The sequence below is a fragment of the Parasteatoda tepidariorum genome, chromosome 6 (genome assembly GCF_043381705.1).
Source record: "Parasteatoda tepidariorum isolate YZ-2023 chromosome 6, CAS_Ptep_4.0, whole genome shotgun sequence".
NCBI classification, from domain to species: domain Eukaryota; kingdom Metazoa; phylum Arthropoda; class Arachnida; order Araneae; family Theridiidae; genus Parasteatoda; species Parasteatoda tepidariorum.
Window position 1 is genome coordinate 31384976 of NC_092209.1, and position 17368 is coordinate 31402343.

A 17368-nucleotide genomic window follows, 5' to 3' on the forward strand; every position below is an offset into this window, starting at 1 on the left:
TGATTTAGAAAATTAGATAAAAATTTTTTTTTCCGATTTTTATCCAAGTGTATTACCAAAATTCATTTTAAAATTAAAAAATTAATAAATTTTAAACATACATTTATAATGAGCCATGGCTCATCCTGCAAGCACATCGATATATTGGATTGATATTTTTAAGCTAACCCCAGTGCCGGATTACCCATTAGGCCATGGCCTGGGGCCCCCTTAAAATGGATTTTTTGAAAATAAATTGAAAAGAAAGAAAAACAATGATTTTTTAAAAAACAAATCAATTTCAAATATACATTAATAAACTACGATAATTTTTTTTTCATAATGTTAATCATATTTATTTATTACTTATTTTAGTTATTATTTAAAAGTAAAATTTTATTTATTATAAGAAAGCTTTCATAAATGGAAAGATATATAAATACTTTTATATTTGAATAAAAAAAAAATATAGGAGAAAAAAAATTTAATCTAAGGGTCCCAAAAATTTGAATTGCCTAGGGTCCCGCGCACGCTTAATCCCGCACTGGCTAACCTCCTCGTCTTCAATAAAATTTTCAGACTATGTTCCTTACAAAGTGCGCATAGCGGGATATATTATCGATAAAATGGGGGGTGGGGATCAAGATATGGAAGTAATTTGATATTCGTTCTCTGTGTGCAAATTTAAAATTTGTTAATAGGAAATTCTTAAAAACGTAGCTGTCAATATACGCTTACATTTTATATTGCAATCGTTTTTACAATAGATCATAAAAATGATTAATTATATGTGTTATGATTAAAGAATCTGCTAAAAATGTTCAAATTCTTTGTTGTCGATTTTGCAAAAAAAAAGTAAATAAAGAATAAATAAATAAAATTATTTGAACCACTTTAATTGGCATGCAATACTTTTTTCCCAGCCTTTTCGAAATATAAGATTTCATGTAAAAACCTATATTTTTCAAAACATTCAAGTAGAAAATTCTATAAAAAAACTAAATAAAAAGAGGGGGGTCACACACCCTTCTAGCTGCACTAACTAACAGCTAACACTGCTTCTGCTACTCTACAACAAATAACTATTTAAGCAATTATATAGTACTAAATATTTGCGTCTGATATTTAAATTTTATTAGATAGGACATAATGTCTAATAGAAATTAGGAGATTTATATCACTTTAGAGTCAGTGAAAAAAGTGCTCTAGAGAAAATGATTCTACCAGTAATTTGTTAATAGACAATACAGATTTTAGTTATCAATGTTTAAAATTTCTTGGGTGGGACACATTACAGACGTTAGTCAAAGAAAAATTTTTTTTTACTACAATGTCAGGAAACTACTAAATGAAATAAATTTATTCCACAACTAAATATTTTACTCACATGGAGTATGTCACTTCTTCTTCTTAGGCACTACAGCCGGTTATCGGCCAAGGCCGCCTCAGCCAGTTACTCCATCTAGAACAGGGGTTTCCAACTTACATGAGACCGGGGGCCACAATTAAAAACACCAGTCAAATGGCGGGCCGCAACTTTATTAAAATTTTATATAGGACTCTTTTATGTTTGAAGGAACGTTAAATATTACTGTCAGATTTTTATTAGGTTGTACAAAACAGAAATATTGAATTACAAATTAATATAAGTAGATTTTTAAAAATATTTCATTGCATATTAAAAAATTCTGGCAATCAATAATTTTAATGTGCACCTATGCATCAATTAATGTGAAACAGACAACAAATTGTTAAGATATGAAACTTGAAAGTATTAAAAACCCATATAAATTTTCTACGAAAATTGTCCTAAAAAAAATGACAATTAATATATTTTGGTTCGCGGGCCACAAAAAAAGATTTCGCAGGCCGAATGAGACCCACGGGCAGCCAGTTGGAAACCCCTGATCTAGAACTATTCTATGCTATGGAATTGTTACAAACGTTATTAATTATATACTTATTAGTCAGAATGTTTTTTTTCTTACAAAATAAGGAGACCTGAAATTATTGACTCACCAAGTAATTATTTTTTGAACAATATATATATCGAACTTTGTTTTTGAGGATTAATTTTTCTCACAGGAGGCACTTTAACCTGTTATTAATTTATGTAAAAATCAGTCAATGAAAAAATATCTTACTCATAAAACGAAGCCTTCTTAAACATAAGGTAATCTTACATTAAATATAATTATCAGCAACTGAAACTTAAAATCAGAAGGGAAAAAAATTAAAAATTACAAAATGAGAAGAAAATTTAAAAAAAAATTACACATTTTATTTTACTTGTAATTGTTGTAGTAATGATAAAGAAATAGATCTGCAGAGGTGTGAAATAGATTTGGATAAAATATAAAATAATAAGTCATGTATATAATAATATGTATAACTAATAAAAGGTCACGTATTTATGAGTAAGATATCACTAACATTTTTGCTGTTTCAAAACAGCAAGTCTTGAACTGCGTACTGCATAAAAATTGGTTTGTTACAGTACAGTATTACTACCGTAAGAGAAAATGAGTAAAGAGGGGAGTATCTAAAAGTTGGGAGAGCAGTTGCATATTTTGACTTTTAAAAACTAAAATTAATTTACCAAAAATTTAATTTTTAAAATAAATTATTACCATCCTATCAAATAGTATTTTTGAACTGCAAATATTTAAGGTAAAATTTGAAACGAGAATTTTTTTTTCAGAAAAAAGTATGTTGTACAATTCATTTTATAAATTTAATGAATATAAGAAAGTTTAAATATGTTGCAACGCAATTCTTACAAAAAATAATCATATTATATTATATGCAGGGTATCTGCTACATTTCAGATTTTCAAATTCATGTCTTTCCATGACTAATTCCAAGAATTTTTCATGACTAAACGAAGTTACTATTTTCTATTACAAAAACGCAACAATAAATTTAAAAAAGCATTATAATAACATTAATTGAAATGATAGGTAGAACCAAAACTGTTATACTCTGCATCTTCATATTTACAGATTCTAAATTTAAAAAACAGAGTAAAGAAAGAGTTGAAACAATAAAATAGGTGAAAAAAAATACAAAAGCAAATAATTTTTTTTCTGCAGAGTTATATTCTAAAGATACTTTTCTTGTTCATCAGAAAGGAAAGAAATACTCCTGATTTTTCTGTTCTCATTTCGGAATAAAAAAAATTCGCCAATGACTGGTTTGTTTCTACTAGAATTTTAAATTTATAAAATTAAAAAAAAATAAATAATAAAAATTCTTAAATCACAGAAGTTTAAAAGATAATTCGCTATGGAAATAATTTTTTTCCCTTCATTTTTGGAAAGAACACCATAATTTTTAAAGAACATGATAAAATCATTTTATATTCGAATAAAATATGCCTGAGTGGGGATTTTGTTAGGAATTTAGATATTTGGAACAGGATGAAATGGGGGTGGGGGATTCCATTTTAAAAATTGGATTTTTCAGAGACCGAAATCCATGACTTTCCATGATTTTTTTTTAAAAATAGTAAAAACCATGACATTTCATGACAAATTTGGTTCAATACTGAAATTCATGACTTTCCAGGTGCGCGGATACCCTGTATATGCTAGATTTAGTTAATTTGATCCCGACTAGCTACTTTTTATCATAAATTCCCAGGTTTGATACAGGATTTATCCAGATTATGGCTAAAAAATGAAACATTCATAACCCTTTATAGGTAAAATTATATTATCAGATGATTTCACAAATCTTGAAAATTTGAACAGAAGTAGTTTTTGAGAAACAAATAATTTAAGAGTTGAGTACTTTTGAAGTTTTATTGCTTGGAATATATTCAACTTAATTTGATCAAAATTAGGAATTTGTCAATTAAAATGTTATTTTTAAATAATTTAGAATGCAACAAAAAGGCATTTTTATGGTTCCGCTGAAATATGTATGTTTTGTTACAGTTTATAAAAATAAAAGGACAATGGTTTCTAGGTGCAACACTATGTCTAATAGCTTATGCACTACTGCAAAATCAAGATATCGTAAATTATAATGTATTCATTTTTACAAATCTGAAAAAACATTTCATTTAAATAATATGTTAAAACAAATAAAAATAAGTTATATAGTGTTTTATATTTTATTTGCATGAGATTTATGTAAAATGTTAGGGAAAAACTATACAGTTCCATAACTATTTGCAGAAATAATTTTAACAAGACAATCAATTTCATATAAAATTTGAAAGATTTAAACATTAAAAAATACATATTTAATTGATAACACTTTTAAATCGCAATTTTTTTACAATGAAATACAAGTACAGTTTAATTCGATGCAGGGAAAAACGTAAAGAATTGATTATTTTACTCTTTTCCAAAATCAAAAATTTTTTTAACAGCTGCAGTGCTTTTCTTACTCTATGGAAGAATGAAAATAATTTATTCTATCTTTGGAAATGTCTTTCTAATCTACTCTATTTTGTTTGAAACTATCACCTAATATTAATAACTCTTAATGAACAATTTTACTATTCAAAATAACTACATATCATAATGAAAGCCTGATAGCATTTGAAACAAACGATTTCGATAGTTTTTTCTTTATAAAGCTTCTTCTTCTCTACAGTTACTCTAGAGTAACACAGCTATTTTTCTCTAATAACGCAGATTCCGTTTTGCTTTCTGAGCTTTTATATTTATGACAAATTGTACAATGTGTGGAATTAATCAGATGTTTATTTAAATTGCCTTCTATATTCAACATATTAATTACATTGCACCCCATATTACTTTTTTATACAGCTATTTCTTATCGATGTTAAGGACTTTTGCTTGGCTTGTACAAAGTTATACTAGTATTTTGAAATAGAATAGTTGCCATTATTTTTTATAAAATAACTTGAATTATGTTTTAAAATATAATAGTTAGAAACAAACATGGTTTAAATAAGTGCCTAATTAAGTTTAAATTTAATCATTCTAAATTCAGTAAAGGTTTTGATAAATTTGGGATACATTTTACATTGTTTCCAGGTAATTTTAGTAATGAATCTTACAGACATCAACATTTTCGCTCTACATATGAACATCTTAGAATTTACATTGTGCAATAAATACTGTTTTTTTTTCTTTACATTATTATTTTTTAGCATATGATGAGTTAACAAACAAACTTCTCAACACTAAAGGATCAAGAATGCAGAATACAAAGTGGGAACAATCTAACTTTTACATTTTATGATGATTACAATACAATATTCAAACAAATCCTTGTAATTTTCCCTTATAACATTATAAGAACTAAAACAAAGCAAATAGAAATATATAAAATTTATATTTCTAAACAGAGTAGTAATTATCAAAGTGTATGGTTCTTTCTTAAAAAAAGAATTAGTTGAATTCAAACAAGTTGTTAGCACTTCTTAAAAATTTTTAATTCAAACTAATTAAAAATTTGTTTATGCAAGTTTTAATCATAAATAAGCAAGCAGTTTAAATAAGGCTCTCATAACTAAAGGTAATAAAATTATTTTTTTAAAAAGAAAAACATAAAAATCTAAAAAAGTAAAATATATAAATCTAAAAATAACATTCTCTTTTATATAAGAACTAATAATCATAAGAACATGTCTTCAATTTTTAAATTACTGAAGTAAAATATGAATATATATATTTATTTATATATGAACACTATAGTGGGCTATTAAAAGATTTTTATGCAAAAGATCTACAGGAATGAGACAATGCATTAAAATTAAGCTTAGGCATTTTTAGAATAAATTAAAGTAAGTAAAGTATAAAAATTAATTAATTTTTATTAAAAAATTATTTTTATCTACAAAAAAAATGTATATTAAATTTTTATTTCATCAAATTAAAATAAATTCATCATAAAATTTTTATTTCATTAAATTAAATTTTTATAAAAAATTAATCAATTTCACTTTTTAATAAAAAAATTGCTTTTATCTACAAAAAAATTTATATTAAGTAATCAAGTAATGTAACAAGGCTAAAGGATTCAAATTATTAATTTAACGAAGTAAGAATAGTGCTGCAACATTTCTTAAATAAATTTTTCTTTGAACTTAGAATCTACCACTACAGCCTCTTTTTTTCTTCTTCATATTCAAACTTTATTGTTGAATTTCTTAAATCAATAAAAAATAAAATTGACAAGGCTAAACTCAACTACATAATAGTAATTCGCGTTGAATTCGTCTGACATAATAACCAAGCAAATTTTAATAATCACCATTAATGCCCCAGCTATAAATAAAAATAAAATGGTGGCAATATAAGAAAATTGTTAGCAATGTGGTCAAAAACTAAAAATATATCAAATCTTGTTAGAGTAATTTTTCGATGAACTTCAGTTACTTTTTTGTAAAATAATAACAAAAATAATTGAACTCATGGTTTGATGAGAAGTGCCTCTAAAATACGTTAAAGGTTATTTGCAAATAGAAATGCAGATCAGTAGTGATATTTCTCGATGAAAATACTTCTGAATGTGTTTACTGTAATATAAGGCAATTTTCGGGTAAGTCAGAGTGTTGTTTTTCTTTACTCTAAAAATATCAAATTCAATTAAAACATAACTATTTAAACATTCCTTTAAAAACACAGATCTTCTTTTAGACATAAACATGATTAAATTATCAAAACTTCATATGCATACTATTAGACAAAAGTTTAAAAATATTAAAGGCAAATGTGCTGCAAGGCTTATACAGTTAAATGTATAGATGTATAAAATTATCATCCATATCACTAAAAAAAAAAATGAGGATAAATCAAAGTACAACCACAAAACACAGCCTTGAGAATTACGAAGGAACTGAATATGTTTACAAAATGCTCTGTAAAAGTCCCACTAACACATCCATAGATTGGTCGTCTGTTAAAACTATATCATATGAATCTAAATAGTCAGGCAGAGATTTTTCAATCTATAAAAAAAGATTTGAATTACTAAAATGAGTACAAAGATAATCAATTTATGAATGTACAAGCAACAGGAAAAAATTATTAAAATATACAATCGAACAATACACTACTGTTTATCGGCATCCTAGAATGAATTCAGTTTACTAAAAAATATGTTTTTTTTCCACTATGTTTTAAAATTAATATACACATGAAGCAAATTAATCAGAATTTTTATTTTACTTTTTATCAATTATTTGAATTAAACGTTAGCATACCTGCCAACATTGGAGAAATAAAATAACAGAGATTTTACTGGCGGTATTTTTTAGGCTATAAGTAAAGTTTTGATACATCATGCATGATCATGTAAGTCAAAAAGAGAAATTCAGAGTTGGAAATAATATAATCGCTTACTTATAGCGAAGTAAAAAGAAATTATATAAATTTTAATCTAAAGAAGATTTTTTTAAACCATTATTTATAATTACTTAAAACATAAACACTCAACATACTGCAGTACCGACAATAGCACTATCTGTTGAGGAATAAGAGAAGTATAATTTTTTTTTTTTTTTAAATTTCTTCAACAAATACGGAGAAATTTGAGAATACGGGTAAACAGGAGATAGTCCCAAAATACAGGAGTCCTCGTTAAAAAACGGGAGACTTGGCAGGTATGTGTTTGACTGATGGAAAACAATCACATGGTATAAAAAAATAACTTACTACAACTCAGGAACTGAGGTGATATGATGTATGGGATAGGACCCCGTAGATTGGTAGAATGAAACTATTGCTTTAATGGTTCATTATCTACTCTAACTTAATGTTTCTGGCTGTTTTAGAGCTAGAGATGTCTTCACATATATTGGAGGCATGGCACAGAGGAATGATGATTACAACAATTTGCATGACTCTATCTAACTTACTGAACTGTAGTGTATGCATAATATTATTGATGAATCTTAAGCCATCTCTAATCATGGAGATGAAATATTAATAAAGCTTACACATCACTTACATAATTTATGTTTTCACACTGAAACCACATGACTGCAGAGCGAATTGAGAGAAAGTACTTTCAACCTTTCGTTTCTCCTTGTTATTTTAATAGAAGATAATCTATGTTGAAATTTTAAAATATGCTAGTTTATTGTGCCGCATTTGGTTTCACAAAAAAAAAAACTGTTAAAGGAGATTCTGATTTTTGAGACGAATAAAAAGAGAGATGGAGAAATATTACAATGGGCTTGCACTATTTGCATAACAGCTTTATGTCTCTACCAGCCAATTGGAGAACCTCGAATGCCACTTCAATAATCAAACCAAATTAAACAAAAATTTTATTTTTTGGCTTTGAAAGAAAAATATTAAAAGAGAATTTTTACTAGATCCATTAATGAACTCTAGATATTTTTTCAAATTAATATAATTTGTTTTAGCTATATGAATGAGAATGAAATACTTACATTAAAATTGAGATAGCCTATTTTGAGTGTAACATTTACATTCTCAGCTCCTTCTGCCATGTCTAAATCTCCCAGTGAGTCACCAAGAAGAATGATATTATTTCTACCACTCAACTGCTCAAAATAATCTTTATTCTCTACTGAGCTTAGATTTTTGTTAAAAGTATGAATCATATTTCCTTTGAAACCCAAAAGTTTATCCTGAAAGACAATAGAAACAGATTATGATTATATATCAAGGGGTTAACTTAGCCAAATGCTCATTCTTTGCAAAAAATAAATAAATTGAAAGGTAAATACCAAAACAATCAAGAAAGTAGAATTTTTATTGATTATTACTCTTATTGATTATCCTGCCCATTGAATATTTACATTATTGATCTATGAGAAACAGATTTTTAGAAGTTCAACTCATTGGGGGAAAAAAAAAGCTTAACTGTACCTAAAATTAACTATAACTTTTGCACAATTTCATTGATAATGATGTTATTTATTTTAGCCTACTCACAATAGTTTAAATTTACCCCAATCAAGTATTTTCTCAATGAATTGGCACTGTAGTGAAATTTTTTTTACATTAATTACTGTTGATTTTACTTCAAGTTTACAGGGGCATCACTAGCACATTTTAAATTCTACATCTGAGAAAGGAGACCATGGCAAAGATTAACAGCTAATGATCAACTCATTCTATACACATTATTTTCTAATGTCTGTACTATCACTGTAAATTACGATTTCTTGCAGCAAGAAATGAGTTGTGGTACTCAGACCTTTCAGCTGCTCTCTCTTAGCCTATTTTAATTTTTCAAAATAAAATTTTTTATTCTGTTTCTTTAAACTTTTTTTTGCTGCAATAATCTCTGTACAAGTATGAATTTTCCTGTTTTTCCACAAAAACTCAAATTTTTTCTACATATCTCAATCTTTACATTGCCACTTTTATAAGTATAAACACATCTAAGAGCATTTTACATACACATGTACAATCAGAAATTATTTCCTTATTTTTTAGAAGAGTATTTATTGAAAGATTGCCCACTTAATAATTTTCAAGTTACATACATTTTAAAATAATTAGTCAGTACCTTTTCATCATATTGTAAGAAATTGGCAATGACTTTTACGTTCGGATATAAGAGACTTTCTTGGTGGAGCACTTCTTTTAATATATCTCCAATGCCAGCAGAGAAAACCAATAGTGGAATATTATTTCTGTACAAAGTTTCAAAAACCTGATCACAACCATCCCTAGGAAAAAAAATATATGTATTTAAAACATTTTTAACATCATTCTATTTGCACATTAATGTATAAATCAAACAATACAAATAGTGACTATTAATTTTCAGGATTGATCTATTAAATCTAAAAATATTATGTACCACCCATTTATTATGTTTCTAAGTTACCTCTACCTGCAGCAATACATTTTTGCATGCATATGTAAAAGGTTCAGAAACAACTTTAAAAACCCTCTTTTGAAATGTTCTTCAATTCTAATATTCAGATTTTGTTAATAATTTTTACATCATTAAACTTTAGCATTTTTTTTTTTTTAGTTTTGGAGGCAGTCTGCTAGAGATTTCTCTGAAGAGTATGATAAATGATTATCCACCACACACCACTCAAACGTGGTCAGATACCTGGCCCTGTTTTTTTAGGGCTCTATCTTTTAACAGTCATGGCAGGAATGCCCCGTAATTTTTGACTCTGTTCGGTTGATGTGAACAGCACCTGAGCTGGTAGACTCTCTATAAATTTTCAGATCACAGCCAATGATTGCACTTTCAGTCATGACAGATTTAACTTGCACCAGGCTGCGTATGCACACTGTTTGTTTTGTTGCCACTATCGAAATCAGGAACAAAATAACCACTCCGCTGAGGATAGTAATTGCTACTGCACAATTCCATCAGAATTAAAAAGCATTTAAAAAGATTGTATTAAAAGCTATTTCTGAAACTTTTGCAGCTGCATACAGAAGTTCATTGCATCAGGTGGAGGGAATTTATTTCAAAACACACTAAAAGGGTATTTAATTCACATAATATTTTCTGGAGCTATTAGATCAGTCCCGGAAATTAATATTCTGATTGGGTCATCCCAATATAATATAACGAAAAAGTAAAAGTAAACAAAACATATTTTTATTTTAATTTTGCTGGAGCATATGAAATTAATCCAGATAATGTATACCATTCATAATTTACATTTTGTCACATGACTTAAAACTTGAGTAGTTAAAACTTTTTTAACTGCTAGCTTAACATGAGTAGTTTTAAAATAATAGACTCAGAATATTCTGCTACAAATTCACTTAAATATTAAACAGTGAGAGTTGAAAAACAACAGCCAGAAGACATAGCTTTCTAATAATACATTAAAAAAATTTATGGTATCAAGATTTTACAAAACAATATCAGCAACAAAAAAAATTGCATTAAACAACAAACCTAAGACAAATGCTGGAGCTTGTGACCATATCTTTTAAACAGCCTTTCGTTACACCAGATATTGGCATAAGATCAAGATTTTTCGAATACCTAAAAAAATTTAAATGTTTAACAATAATTTTACAATGCATACTTCTACAATAAAATACAAAAATAAAACAAAACTACCATTCAATCATGTAAGGCAGTTTTTGAGCTTTTGAGAGTGCTGGGTCAACTTCAATTGGATGATAATGATGAAAGAGGACATTAGTCTAAAATAAATAATTTGGTTTTGATGCAAAATAAGTAATTAAAATGAAACAAAGTAAATACTTTAAAAACTACTTTTTTCAAGTGGACTAAAAAGAGAAGTTTTTTTTTAACCGATATTTGGTAGTTGTGAGTCTGATAATTAAAGAAATTCTAATGCTATCACATATAAATGATTCCATTCTTGAAAATTTGAGGACAATAAACAATTTATTCTGCTAACAAGTGATTATATAAATCGGCAAACATTGCATTAGAAAATAGTAAAAATGTTCTTAAATTAATTTCGACTAAATGAATTAATGCATGGATAAAAATATTTAATAAAATTTATTATACAGTCAAGGTATAAATTAATTTATACACAACTAAACAAATTTATAAATGGAGCTTCTAAATTACTTTATATTTAATTAATCTGCAGTCAATTAAAAAAAAAAAAAAAAAAGATTTATAAAAAGAGGTTAATCTGAATTACACATTATAAATATCAAACTCAAAATATAACATTTAGTTTCTAAACAACTTTAGGAAGTGGAAAAATTATGTTACCTGTTGTTTGTACTCATCTGATATATAATGAGAATGTTCCAGAACACCTAAAAAATTTCAAAGCACAGTAAAGTTTAGCTTAAATACAGTATTTAACAATTTCTTAACTTATGCATTTATTTATAAAATTGAAGCATATAATAATTTTTTCTTACAATACAGTCAATGCTAGAATTAATGAATTCTGTGATATAAAGAAAAATGGACACTATAAAATGAGGTCGCTATATCTTGAATGAATGCTATAGCAAATATTTATGTGTTAGTTATGGTTAATGAGTTTTGATAAAAAACAATAAACTTAGATTCACTTCCTTCATAATTTTAAATTTCTGCTTTAAGCAAATAGCATTACAGTGGTTATAAGCAATCATTTTTGCTAAATGACATTGAGAAAACTGTTAAGTCTAATAAATAATAAAATCATGAAAAATATGTTTGATCTCAAAAACAAATCACCTAATACAACATTTCACAAAAAGAGTTAATGCAGTTTTCAATTTATTTCATTCATTTACACAGATCAAAGAACCTTGTGGTTATCAATTGTCCTTTCGTATTGAAAAAAAAATGTTTATTGCTAATGAGGTCTCAGCTAGGGTAAAAAACTCTTATTTAAAAAATAAAATAGATCTTATTAATTCAAATGCACAGAAAAAAGATATATCATTGAAGTATGGAATTCTCCTTCAAAGATTCTATTAATACTGTGAAAAAAAAAATGCTTTTAAGGTACAAAGCTATGAACTTGTTATCCCAAAGACAATTTTTAATATATTTGATTGTTAAACACTGAAACTAATCGTAAATTGAACTTTTGAAAGGTCAAAATTTAATGGTTGGTCTAACCAGATTCAAGTTACACTGTTTCTAGAAAGGATAAATAACCATCCTAGAAACAGAGTAGCTTAAATCTGATGAGGCCAACAATAACAGATAAAACCAAAAACACAACAGATAAAATCAAAATGAGATTTCTAGTAGGAATTTCGAGATTATAAATTAGTATAATTCTAATTGTAACTTTAATATCTACAAATATATTAATTCATTTACATTAAGAGCTTACATAAATGCAGAATAAAATCGAATAATAAAATTTGAATTGAGAATTAGATAATTCTCAAGTAAATATAAAAAAATTAATAACCAGGATCTCAATAGTTTAATAATTAATTTCTTAAATTTTTTTTATTACGAAACTTACCATATGTTGAATCGCAACGTTTGTTGTTTACATGCACCCGGGATATTGTATGATCAAAATCCGAGATAATCTATAAAAATAAATTAAGTATAAAATACTTACAATATAAGAATTTTACACAATTTAAATTATATCTTTCATTTATTCAAGTAAACATGAAATAATATCATAAATAAAGTGACAGGACAAAAAAGTGTAACTTTCTAGGTTTCATTTGTAGGTCATTAACTTACTTGATTTTTTTCCAGAATTATGTAATGTAATTTCTCACCTAATGTTATCAAACTCAACCTCCCTTCCCCAAAAAAGAAGACCAACCCTGATTTTGCAAATCGAATCAAATCAGTGGATTTGAAAATTTGAACATAGTAGTTATTACATAATTTTATTGATATATTTTTTAATAGTTAACGAGTAGCTTCAGATATTGATCCATTAAAAAAATCTAGTTCACCATGCTTTTCAGAAGAATTTTGTAAATTAGAACTGTGTAAAAATATTGAAAAATAAAAGTCATATAATTAGAACTATTATTTAAATTTTTCTACTACTTCAAGTTTATCTTCTTTACTATGACAAAAAAAAAAAAAAAATCTATATAAATAATTACTTATAAGTTTTCTAAAATAATATATTGAACTTATTAGTTTTCATTTCTAATATATTTATTAATTTGTGCATTTTTCATTTTTTTGTCAGACAATAAAAAGTTTCTCTAGGCCTGCTTTACAACATACAACTTAAGATTTTTATTTTAGAACAAAAATATAAACAACCCTAGTACTAAAAGGAACTACTATATCAATTTTTGTTATCAAAATTAAAATAAAGAAATGGCTTGAATTAGTAATTCATCAAATACATATTGTTTTTTAAAAAATAAAAAAATTGATATTCACTTGTAGCTTGGATGCACCTCCTTTAATTAGCTGTGAAACAAGTTCTTCAACACAATCTCGATTTTTTATATGGACAGTGGGCTTGTTTAAACATTCCATCTGAAAATTTTTTTTTTCATTATTTAGCTTTGACGGAAAATCTCATGTATTATAAATTATGACAAGAGAAAATTAAAAAGTAACAAAACTTTGATACATTTGCTGAATGCAACAAAGCGCATTTAATTACTTTTTCTTTGCTTTCTTGGCCTTACTGCATCTTTAACTGAAGTCAAATATGCATTGAAAAGACAAACTTTTTCTTTAATAATTACAAGAAACAATTGTATTAGCAATAACGAGTCAGTACATTAGCAGTTTTTAACTCTTTAACTATAGAGCTTAGTTAGATATTTATATGATTTTTATGAGATCATATTTAAAATGAATTATGTATGGAGAAAAACAGATTTCTGAAATGAAAATAAACAGTTTATACCAAAATTAGAGCTAGAATTAACAGCTAGAAGTTGTTTTTTTTTAAAAAGTAACATATACATATTTTTACTATGGTGCATCTATAAGTCATATGAACAGGTAATATGGTGCATCTATAAATGAGATCACATGCAATCTACAATTCAATAAAGATGCTTAGTTAATTATGAATTAACCTAAGAGTGAAAATTTTAATGTGATAATTATGTGATAGCATGTGTAGTGTATAATGTTGTCAATTATTTAAATAAGATATAACGATAATAGTAACAGTGAATCGGATTTAAAACCATTACACTTTGTTTTAATAACTCAGGTACTGATTATAGACACCCTATTTCAAAAAATTTCTGTACATGCAGACAGACAAGACATTTTTTTTTAAAAATAAAAAGGATTTAATTATAATAATTCAACATTTTTAAAAAAAAAATTACTGAGGCTACTGACTGAATGCATGAGGCTACAGTTTGTGTACTAATAACAAAAAAAAGAGACTTGAGTACTACAAACGATCTAAATGAAGAATAGTTTTGAAACAAATATATAATATAATGAGAAAGGGTAAAATGATCCCTATAACACAGGGATGGCGAACCAATGGCACGCGACACAATATTTTGGGCACGCCACCGATCACAATTGTTATTACACTATGAATTGTTATTACACAAATGTTATTACACTATGAAGCATATGTAACAATTAAATTAAAATTCACAAAAAGCAAACAAAATAATAAACAATTATTAATAAAAAAATTAACAATTAATGCTAAAAAAACAATTAATAACCATAAAAAGCAAGCTAACAATGAATAACAAGCAAAAAAAAAACATTAATAATCCTGCTTAAACTAACATCTTACAACCTAATATAAGTTATTTGTCATCGAATCTGCATCAACAGAAGTCACACTGATGATACTTTAAGCTCTTTTAAGACATGGCATAATGTTTTTTTTTTTTTTTTCAAAGTAAATAAAGAGTTTTTTGAGTTGATAGTATTTAGTATTATTATTTTCCCAATAATCACGAACTCAAAATTATTTGACGTCACGTCTATGACCTCATGAAACAATTTTTTAGAAAAAATGGCACGTTGGTGTATAAAGGTTCGCCATCCCTGCTATAACACTTTACTGTACCAGTAAATTTCCATTTATAAATAAATTTTGAACACATAGATTGGAATAGTATCATCATGAAGTTCAATAAGAAAACCAATTTTTTATAACAAAAAAAATTTTATTTTAAAGAATTACATTTTGAACATTCAAATTTCATTATCTAGTTAAAAAATACCATTTTTTTTGGTTTTTCCTAATAGTTATAAATAAAAAATGAATATTGTAATTCTGCACAAGAGATTTACATTTTACATCAGATTGTTAAAATTTTATATTGCTTTTTGGGATAATGCAAAGTTTTGAGATAAATTAAGTAACCACAATTGACTACCGTTAGTAGTAACAATATGAAATACAATTGCTACAAATGTTTTTCTTTAATTATATTTGCATGAAATGATATTAAATTCATAACATTAAAAATTCATGCGATATATTTCCTGGTTCCAAAGAGTTTCTTGCATTAAATTTTCCTAATATTGATTTTTGAACAAATTACTGCATTCGTTTATCAAATATATATTTCATTAAAGATTTGAATAAGAAATTACTATGCAACGGATACATAGTGTTATATAAAGATTGCTTCTGAGTAACAGTCGCTAATAGAAAATAGTAAAATAAACAATGACTATTCGTTGCAAATGAAACTATTGCTAACAAAACACATTACCGTATCTATAATTCTGGTAATTTTTTTTGGTTTTCGAAAAGCGCGAAAAGTCACTAAGGTTACGATAGCTACAGTACCAACTCCTATGGAAATTTCTAATATGCGATTTTGGAATATCCCCGAATAGAACATTTCATTTCACTGTTTCAAGACATCACTAACTTATGTAATCAGTTTGCTCATAAAAATCTTTTAACAAATCAGATAACAGCGTCTTATTGATATGTTACAAAAATTCGAACAAAAACATGCGGTGCCAATAAAAACAAAACAAACATGGAACTTCATTTCACTTCATTTACTTAGGGATGTTATTGCAGTATTGTTTGAATTTAGTGAGCTGTTAGCTAATTGAATGTAATCAAATGACATTTCAGGAAGCATTTGCTTAAAATCACTCATTTATAAGCAATAGCACAATTCAACTAATGTTTTATTGCATTTAAAACCTAAAGTTATTTTTATCAACAAAACGTCAATGAAATTAGTATGCTATATTAATTGCCTCTAGATGGCAGCACTAGGTATAGATGTTGGAATTGCGTTGAATATTTTCGAAGTTAAAATCGCTTTCGCAGATCTTGTCACTATGAATTCCATTGATTTCTGCCTCATTTTAATTCATATTTTAACAAGAATGCTTATTTTACTTACATGATATGTTATTGTTTTAAATATTCATATAAAATGAAAGCATCTCAGATAAATTCTTTCTATTATAATTCATAGTAGTTTGAACTAAAAGAAACAAAAACTATTTAATAGCTAAACTACGATTATTTTTTTAAGGTGATATTTTAATTACGCTCTTAGTAACCTACAATGCTGCCTAGATTTAAATCCCAGGTAATCGGTGTAGTAAATTTATCTATATTTAGTATTTAACTCGTTATGAAAGTAAATTCTACACATAAAAAATATTTGGATTATGGTTTATAAGAACCAAACTAAATTTATCTTCTTTCGGAGGAACAGTGATGCTACTGCTTCCAGATTTTTTAGGGCCTTCAAAAATTAAAAAAAAACAGGAATAAAACTGATTTTTGTATTTTTTTATTAAATTTATAAAAGGTATATTAATTAGAGAATAAATTTCACAAAATAGAAAACTTGCTTTGATATAATTTAATAAGGTATTTGGGCAATTCCATGGTGTCGGACATAATTTCAGTCTATAATCAAAAATTTTTTTATATCAAATATTTAGTACATCATAACCTTAAAAAAGCAAAACAAAAAAAAAACTATTTGTTTTTAAAAATTTTCTTATTATAAATTCAAATTAAATGGATTAAACTGCTGGTGTCTGTCGCAAATCATACAAAAGCACACAAATTATTAATCATTTACAAATTGCCTAAACT

The 17368-nt window shown here is 26.3% G+C and overlaps 1 protein-coding gene across 2 annotated transcripts; it reads right to left on the reverse strand.

The window, feature by feature from the left end:
- Window positions 1-4077: 4077 nt before the first annotated feature.
- LOC107448656 (cytosolic 5'-nucleotidase IIIB) lies at window positions 4078-16312 on the reverse strand. 2 transcript variants are annotated; one of them, XM_016063958.4, is made up of 9 exons: window positions 16005-16312; window positions 13726-13824; window positions 12827-12896; window positions 11620-11666; window positions 10984-11069; window positions 10816-10905; window positions 9448-9610; window positions 8360-8560; window positions 4078-6910 (listed from the first exon to the last, which is right to left on the reverse strand). In XM_016063958.4, exons 1-9 carry the CDS (start codon window positions 16134-16136, stop codon window positions 6809-6811), a joined length of 990 nt encoding a protein of 329 aa, XP_015919444.1. In that variant the 5' UTR covers window positions 16137-16312; the 3' UTR covers window positions 4078-6808. The 2 variants fall into 2 exon arrangements, with proteins under 2 accessions (XP_015919444.1, XP_071038301.1); XM_071182200.1 differs by lacking the exon at window positions 16005-16312 and adding an exon at window positions 13955-13978.
- Window positions 16313-17368: the final 1056 nt, after the last annotated feature.